Source organism: Anguilla anguilla, chromosome 1 (assembly GCF_013347855.1).
Source record: "Anguilla anguilla isolate fAngAng1 chromosome 1, fAngAng1.pri, whole genome shotgun sequence".
NCBI classification, from domain to species: Eukaryota; Metazoa; Chordata; class Actinopteri; order Anguilliformes; family Anguillidae; genus Anguilla; species Anguilla anguilla.
The window spans coordinates 28,726,477-28,736,048 of NC_049201.1; the positions used below are offsets into that span (position 1 = coordinate 28,726,477).

Here is a 9,572-nt window from a genome sequence, read left to right on the forward strand (position 1 = left end):
AATCTTCATGGTAGCAGGACTGGTTTAAATGCTGCAATTTAGATAGCCATTACTTGCTGTGGGAGCTTAATTGCTTGGGTATTAAGCCATCAAGAACAAGGCCTTCCAGGAATGTAAGTGGCGACCGTTGGGACCAAAGTTTTCCCTTGCAGTAATTGTGGTATCCTACAGAGGGTGTGAGCGAGCCACATCCAAACATGTCAGGGCAAGGGTGCAAGAGAAGATCATCCCCTGGACGAGACACCTGTCAGTAACAGGCCACTCGTTCCCCTGTAGACACATTCAATGGTGAGAGATTCACCGGGTAAAACCTGTTAAAAACACCATAAACACAAAAAATGAAGAACTAACAATAGCTAATTGTATGGGACCGAGGCATCCTGCGCCCTCAAGTTGAGACCCCAGGTTCATAGCCCATCATGTAAGGTCTTTCAAAGCCCACGAATGCACCAGACTTTGAGGTAATTAAGGCTAGAGTGACCATCCCAACCAGCAAGTGAGAAATCTGAAAACACGCAGGTAGTACTGATGCCAAACTAATATTTAACGTGACAGAGAAAATTATAACTTTGCATTTTCTTGGGTTTCCAGAAGGCTTATCTTTCTTCTATTTAAAAATATTTGTGCATTTATGTTGACTGTATTTTGAAGTGCAATGTAATTACTGATATTTAATTGAATCAGTAATATATTGGTTACTGATTTACAGATTATACACAAGCATCTAGAGGTGGTAACACAATGTGAGACAGCCAGGTTGGCATGTACATTTGACAGCATGGTTCAAATTTGTGTATTAAAGAGTAATAACAGCAGTAGTATTCCGATGCCAATATTTCATTCATTCACAACCAAATTGACTAAATTGTAATAGCAAAAATGGAGGGAAAGCCTCAAACATAAATTCCAATACCTGAAACCTTCATTATTCTTACACATTAATGCGAGCAAAACAACAATTCTAGATTTATACCAGTCGTCTAAATTCTGTCTTGTTGCCACAGAAGCTGGAACTTGAAATAATTGAAGATAATGTATCCAGAGCATATTGACACCATGCTGTATTTAGATTTTTTGATTGATCATCACATAAAAATTGCTGCGTGGATGGTAGTCAGTAAATGAGCATATGTTCACTCCTGCACTTGCTAAATTATCTTGCTCCATGCTCCTGTCTTTCCATTTCAGCTTCTCTCAACACTAGCTGTCCACACAGTTAATAAGCACATCAGAAAATGCATAATTTCCCTTCATTCCTATAGATACACATTGAAGTGTGCAAAGCAATTACGTCAGACATGATCTCAGTTGGACAATGAGTTCTCCCACTATACAACTATATTCATGTTGCAAGCTGTCACATTGGGATGGGTGATGCAGTTGCAGAGTGGGCTGTGTTCACACTTTAGCCTGGCTTCAGACGTTCTTGCTTTTCCCCAAAGCAGTAAGATGACTTCAGGACCACGGACAGCACCAGCCTCACCATAGCTGGTACTATTGCCTTTATCAGTTGTGTTAAAGGCATAGCCTTGGGGGAGAGACCATGCATGGACAGAATCCTCGGATCTTCAGGATCCCTAAAAAACAACAACATCGATACCCTCCAAGGCAGAAAGCTCAACCTTCCAGCCACTGCAAGAAGTTTCAACTTTCTCAATATTACAGTTTTTTTTTTTTTAATATTTGCTGTTTGTTCCTTGTTCCTGTCATATTTTGTCAGTTTTGTGTTTTGTTCATTAAAATGTGAATATAGTGTCCCATTTGTTAATTGTTATTTCTGGGTTATGTGGGGACATCTTAAATAAAAATTTCCCCTGAAAGAAGGTTAAAATGTTTTTTTTTTTTTTTTTTTTCTGAACCCTTTTGTTTTATGAATACTTGTTCACCCCTTATTGGACCCTGCTCTTCCTGTGTGCTTCCAGGTGTCAAAGACTGAATTATTATTATTATTTTTTTTGCTTGTTATGCATCATCAGCTGCCTCATGAAATGGTGGTAATGTGGGGAAAAATGGCATCAGGTTTGAGAAAACACCTCATTTGTGCCGCGCAGTTCCAGGTGCTTGCCGACGGCATGGGTTTGTGCAGACGGTCCAATCAGGCCCAATTAACATCTTGCCGACAAACCTCCGTGTCTGAACGAGCAGCATAATCTTCTGTGTTTTTCCCTCTTGTGTTGGGAGGAAATCTCCAAGCTCATTTATTCAACGGAGTCTAAGTGGCTCACTCAAATGAACACAAATAAATTATTTGAATGCTGCCACTGGTTTGGAGGGAAAAGGGCAAGTTTTGCACTCTTTCATTTGAAACTTCATTATATTTTAACAATTTGAGGTTAGGAGGTTTACAAAATATATACGAAACAAAACAAACAAAAAAAGCCAAAAGTTTTCAAAGAATGAAATGATGATCATCTGGGAACCGGTGGTTTTAAATTTAAAACTGCAATTCGTTTTGTCTTACATATTTATGATTTGTTTAAATTTTGAACAAGCTACAGGAAAATGACCCAAAGGTCAGAATCTCAAATTTTCTTAGAGGCCCCATTCTACACCAATTACCTAAATTAACAACTTGACGGCAAACCTCTGTGTCTGAACGAGCAGCATAATCTTCTGTGTTTTTCCCTCTTGTGTTGGGAGGAAATCTCCAAGCTCATTTATTCAATGGAGTCTAAGTGGCTCACTCAAATGAACACAAATAAATTATCTGAATGCTACCACTGGTTGGGTAGGAAAAGGGCAAGTTTTGCACTCTTTCATTCGAAACTTCATTATATGTTAACAATCTGAGGTTAAGAGGTTTACAAAATATATACGAAACAAACAAAAAAAGTTGAAAGTTCTCAAAGAATGAAATGATCATCTTGGAACTGGTGGCTTTAAATTTAAAGCTGTAATCCATTTTGTCTTATATATTTATAATTTGTTAAAATATTTCTAACAAGCTACAGCAAAATGACCCACAGGCCAGAATCTCAAATATTCTTGGAGGCCCCATTCTACACCAATTACCTAAATGACATGGCAATGTCTTCTGTAAAGATTTTGTGATTTTTATTTATATGGCTAATGCTTGTGCCCACTAGTTGGATGGGTAATTTAATTTGTGTACTGTGTGTCCCTCCATGGGACAGTGTAGGCCACTGCTGATGATCCTTCCTGTCCTCTCCCAGTTCTCAAGGCTTCTTTACAGTCAATACATCACAATGTCCAGTGCCAGCTGGAACATCTTTAAGATGCGTTTAGTCCTGGGAGCAATGTATTTACAAGACCTAGTACAACCTCATACTTTCAGCACCAACTAATAGACTGTGCCTCCAATATGTTACTGCTTAGCAGCTATTTATATTTTATGCTCGAATGTAGATATGTTTTATGTATTTCAGCCATGAAATGAAAAAGTATTAAAACACACATTTTCCAAGCCTAAAACATACTGAACATGGCTTCCTTCCAAAACTTGTGTGTCAAGTTTTGGAAGGAAAACTCTTTCTCTTGATAAATGAAGAAAGCAAAATATACTTTAAAAACTTTTTTCGAGTGCAGACACCATTCCCGTGAATATTATTCTTTCTTTCTTCAATAAAACGAAACCTTCTGAGTGCAGCGGTTGAAAGGGGTTCTCAAATTCTGACTGTGGCCAGCAGTCCCACAGAGCAATGCATGAGCGAAGCCCTGACTTCTTTGGTGGCACGGGGCCGCAATTATGTTCTGCCCTGTGGGGCGTCGTGCAGCAGACAGCACCTCCACAATCCCGATACAAACCTGAACCATGGGGCACATCACTGCACTAAAATGTGTCCCTGCTGGATATACCACCCAAGCACCTGCCTGATATTTTTTCATTTTAACCAGGCAATGAGTAAACAGGAGTGTACCTCTTAAATACAGCAGTCAGACGTCTGCTAATGGAAACAAAAATTGATTAATTGAAATTTTATGACAGACTAACATGTACTGATACTCTCCAACCTATGGCTTCTGATAAACAAAAACCTCCTCTTAAAGTGTCCTCAAAAGTATGGTAATGGTAGAGTGCTATTCTTGCTATATATTTAAGGCATTTGGATTTGAGATCAAAACATAAACATGAAACAAAAGTACAGACAATCAGCTTTTATTTCATGTTATTTACGTGTATGTGTTTTACCTTTTTACAGTTAACGAATTAACTTCAAAGAAAATCAAAGCAATAAAGTCTAATATTTGGTTGCTTAGCCCTTAAATGCAATAACTGCATCTACAACTAAGCCTACAACTCACAGACATCACCAGTCATTTTGTATCTTCTTCATGAAAGCCTTTCCAGGCCTTCACAGCAGCCACTTTCAGTTCACCTTTCATAGTAAAATGTCCAGTGTTAATTCAACTCTAACAGTGTTAATTCAACGCATTCTAGAGTGGGACAAAATGTTATTTGTTAAGAGCTGAATTAACACTGGACATTATACAGTGTTGTTTTGGGGGTTTGTTAGCAGTCTCCTCTTCAGCAAGTGAAATGCATGCTCAGTTGGATATAAATCAGGGGACAGACTTAGGCAGTCCAATGCTTTCCATTTTTTGGTCAGGGGTAGGCAGTGTGTTTGGGGTCATTGCCTTGCCGCAGGATGATGTCTGTTCTATGAGGTTGGAGGATTTTCTTTGTACATAGCGAAAATCTGTCTGTACCCTACCAAATTCATCTTACTGCTGCCATTACATCATCAATGAAGATGAGCGAGCCTGTTCCAGAAGCAGCCATGCATGTCCAAGTCATGACAACTTATTTCACAGATGGCCTCTATATTTTATAGATGAAGGGGTGCTTTGGATCATGGGATATTCCTTCCTTTTTCCATTTTTTTGGTTTTCCATCACTTTGGTGAAGGTTTATTTTGGTCTCATCTCTCCATAACACTGTATTTGTTTTGCTGAATCCTAATTATGTCTTTCGATTTGTGCTGCTGATGAGGGGTTTTCCTCTTGAAGTGTAGCCTCTATAATTCTGCTCTTTAAGTGTTCTGCATATGGCGTCTTGTGATATTTTCACCCCTGCCCTCTAGAGACTGCTGGTGATGTCACTGACCATTGTTTTAGGGCTTTTCTTCACAGTTCTTAGAGTCCATCTGTCATCAACTACAGTTCTCTTCCTTGGCTGACATTTATGGTGTTTATTTCTGAATCCACCTGTGGTTTCCTTCTTGTTCAACTTTCCAAACAGTTTCTGTGCTATCCATCTATCCATCATCTGTACCTGCTTATCTAGGGCAGGGTCACAGGGGATGCTGGAGCCTATCCCAGCAGGCATTCGGCGAGATGCAGGAATACACCCTGGAGGCCAATCTATCACAGGGCATACACTCAACATTCGCTCACCATTCACTGTAAACTTCACATAGAAAGCCTGTGCTATCCTTTCAATTAATATTTCAGTTCTCTCAACTTAAGGTTAGTTGTTTTTTCAGCCATAGTTAGTTCTCTGGTTTCCATGATGGTGTATACCTCTGACTCCAAATGCAATCTCCACAGACAAAAACTAAAATCAAGACTAGACACTCGCAGCTCTTTTATTTGTGAACAATCCATGCAAAAGGAAACACTTCAGCAGCAGTTAACCTGCCAGCCATCCGTTAACTTATTTTTGCACAGCTGAAAATGGGGAACTCAACAAAAAGACAGCTGTTTCTATAAAATGGTTAAACATATTTGAATGTAAATACCACCACTGCACTCTTGTCTCATACTCATCTTTTGATCTCAACTCTGATTGTCTTAAGCATATAACAAAAACAACTAATCTCACTTTACCATTATGATAGTTTGGGAGGGCACTGTATGTCACAAGTTTCTGAAAGCATGGTAGCTGAGAATGAAAAAAAAGACAAAGGGTGCCTTCTCACATCTTTAATTATCTCACTTTAAAGAGCTTTAAATGTCTTTTAAGAGAAGGGGATTAAATATTCATAGTGGCATAGAAATTCTCATAGGACTGCATATAATTTGAAAATAGAACATACTACTGACGTTTCAGCCATTAAAGATCAAACTGTACAGTTTATACTGTATGAAATGTCTGCATTAGACCTAGAATTGGAATAGGTCTTAATGACATGACATAACATATAAATAACATTAACATTGTGACATAGTTCTGCTCAAATACATGCAGTAATGAGGTTGACAACTTGTTTAGAAATGTAAAACTACATTGGACATGTGGCAAATGGACCAGCCCTACATAATAAAAGGTCATGGAGTTAAGGATATGCATTATCATCGTGAAGTGGAGAGCTTGTGAGTTGAATGTTATGCTTCCCTCTTCCATGACATTAAGATGATACATAATTGTTAAAAATCTGACATGTTATTAAACACGCCTTAATTTCTGTGCCACCTTTATGGCTCTTAGTTCAGGAAAAAAGGACATGTGCACACACACACGCGCGGATCATAATCTTGAAGTAGAGAGCAATATGCACTAAGAAGAACTGAGCCAACAAAAGTAATGTGGTATCGTGTATGGGTTTCTGCTTACTTTCTACAAACCAGTTGCACTGACTTTTGTTTTATCATGATCAATTTATGTATGAAAAGGTCTTTTGATGTAAAATGAAAAAAGTTTTAAAGTCATGCCAAACTATTACGTTACATTTTATCACCATTAAGAGCGACGATATTTTTTTAAATACGAACATGCGATGGTTCTCTCTCTATCAATGCCAAGACGAACAAGGGCACTATGACCCGGCGGACAAACGCTCAGTCAGCGGGGAGAGCACCGCTGAAATCATTGCCGTCAGTGTGTGCATTATAAAGCCTCCCTCCCGTGCAACTTTTGAAGTATTCCGGTCGCCAGCAAGCCTGACATCTCTAAGAAGGGAATACATGCATTTAAAAAGTGAGATAGAGTGGCAAAGCCTGTCTGACGACGAAAGCGAATCATTGCTTCCTTTTCAGTAACTTAAATTAGGCTGTGTGCTCTTTCATAAAGCTAAACTGAAAGTAATTTAAGCTGTGGAATGGAATTTTTAACATCAAAAGTAATGGTGAATATCGTATTATGTGACTTTACTGAAAGGCACTGAATGGAGATAATGAAATGGAGAAAAAGAACCACCTACCAAAGTAACAAGATGTTCCAATGCGGGCATTTTTCATACTCCTGTTCTTTTATTTCTCCCGATAAACTATGACGTATCTCTGAAACCCAATGGCGATGAAATTACATCTAGAAAGAACAGTCCGGACAGAGACGTCTTATATGGAAGAAACGTCCGCTTCAGTGCACTCTCTGTGTGTAGAAGTATTCTCAAACGGCTCCATCGATGACAGAAATGCAGATACCACTTTACGATTTATACTGCGAGTAGTTAACCGGGAGGGATGGAGCACGCCAGTCAGTTCAAACCGGCACCAGGTATTTACGGAGACTTACTGAATACTTCGACCAACGGCACTAATGTGTTTGACTCTTCTAAAGCCGATGGGAAATCGGCGAATCTGGTTTTCCAGACAAGCTTAGCCGTAATACTTTCTATCATAACTCTCGCAACTACATTGTCCAATGCTTTTGTCATCGCTACTATTTCTCAATCTAGGAAACTGCATACTCCCGCGAACTTCTTAATAGCTTCGCTTGCTGTGACAGATCTGTTGGTGTCTATTCTGGTTATGCCAATATGCGTTTTGTACACAGTGAGTCAAACCTGGTCTTTAGGTCAAATTATCTGCGACCTCTGGCTGTCTTCTGACATAACGTGTTGCACAGCTTCGATTCTGCACTTGTGCGTTATTGCGTTGGATCGCTACTGGGCTATAACAGACCCGGTTGAGTATTCCAAAAAGCGCACGCCGGCGCGCGCTGCGGGGATGGTAGCTACTGCTTGGGTCATCGCCATATCCATATCGCTGCCTCCGTTGTTCTGGCGGCAGGTGAAAGCGGATGAGGTGACCAGTTGCAGCGTAAACACTGATCACATATTCTACACCATCTATTCAACTTTCGGAGCATTCTACATCCCTACCCTGCTTCTCATCGCGTTATATGGCCGGATCTACGTTGAAGCCCGAAAAAGGATTTTAAAACAGTCGCCGAAAAAAACTGGAAAAAGATTGACTTCGGCTCACCTAATCACAAACTCGCCGGGGTCCACGACCCCTCTGAACTACAGAACAAAAGAAACATCATACAGCGAAACCAGCTCGCCGACTAGCGCAAACCAGGTGAAAGTAACGGTGTCCGACGCACTTTTGGAGAAAAAGAGAATCTCAGCTGCAAGGGAGAGAAAAGCAACGAAAACTTTGGGAATAATACTGGGAGCGTATATCGTCTGCTGGCTGCCGTTCTTCATTTACACCTTATTGGTGCCTATTTGCACATCTTGTATTTTTCACCCGGAATTGTTTGACTTCTTCACTTGGCTTGGCTATCTTAACTCTTTAATCAATCCGATTATTTATACCATGTCGAACGAGGATTTTAAGAAGGCTTTTCACAAACTCTTGCGCTTTAATTGTTGCAGATCTTGAAATTTCCGAAAATTCACCGCGTAACCACCACACAGAGATCAATTTCCCTCGGCAGACTTGTGTCACGCTTCTTTCAACCTAACCCATATTAACTATATACATGCAGTGCCCCGTTCTTCAGATCAAATCTCGCTATGATCTTCTAGCGTCAGTGGGATTTTAAATGCTGCACCTTTTCTTCCACTGTTAAGAAATGAGGGCTGTTTGAAAGCTGTGCGCTTTAGTTCCTGCATACTTGTACTGTATATTCCACAGTTTATGTTATGTGTCCCAAATCATATATGTAACTGATTCTGTTTTAAACTCCTGGATGAAAAAAAAAAAAAAAAAAAAAAAAAAAAAACAGGCAAAGCAAGTTAACTGATAAGAGTAAAATATTAGGTATTTGGTTCGGAATTAAGGGGATTGAGTGACTGAGAATGGTGGATATAAAGAACATATACTACTGTACAGTAGAAAATGCATTCTGTTTAGACTTTTAAAAACCCTTCCCAAAAATGTTATATATTCTCGCACACGCAGATCTGTTAACCACGACTGACTGAATTTGGCTGAAGAACATTACTTTTTTGAGCAGCTAGACTAGGACTAGCTTAATGACTGAAAAAGTGTATAATCATTTGTCGTATATCGGTTCTCTGAAACGACTTTGAAACACGGATCAAATAAATATTAGTATTGTTTATTCAGTTTGCACCCCGTTAAGTATAATTTTTAGGTAGGCTACTTTACTGGAGTGAAGACAGATAAATCTTTTCAACAGAAATGTTGGCTCGTTGTGCCTTGCCCACCCTTTCACTTTTCGATGTGCGAGATGAGTGATAATTAAATGGCTTCTCTATATAAACATTTTAAGCACAGACATACAATTTTAAATAAGCGTATACATCATTGGTTTGTGTTTAGCGCTTTTCATGATTAATACGATATAGCCTACTTTTGAGATTCATAACTTAAGTTGATTAAAAATAGAGATATTTTAACTACTTTGAAATAAGGAATGTCAGTATTGTTTAATATATAGCTAATCTGTTCCGCATTTGGGGTTTGCGCTTTTAAACAAT

The 9,572-nt window shown here is 39.2% G+C and overlaps 1 protein-coding gene across 1 annotated transcript; it reads left to right on the top strand.

Moving 5' to 3' along the window:
* The first annotated feature begins 6,814 nt into the window (after window positions 1-6,814).
* htr1b (5-hydroxytryptamine (serotonin) receptor 1B) lies at window positions 6,815-9,316 on the top strand. Its single transcript, XM_035408517.1, has one exon. It carries the CDS (start codon window positions 7,363-7,365, stop codon window positions 8,506-8,508), a length of 1,146 nt encoding a protein of 381 aa, XP_035264408.1. The 5' UTR covers window positions 6,815-7,362; the 3' UTR covers window positions 8,509-9,316.
* Window positions 9,317-9,572: the final 256 nt, after the last annotated feature.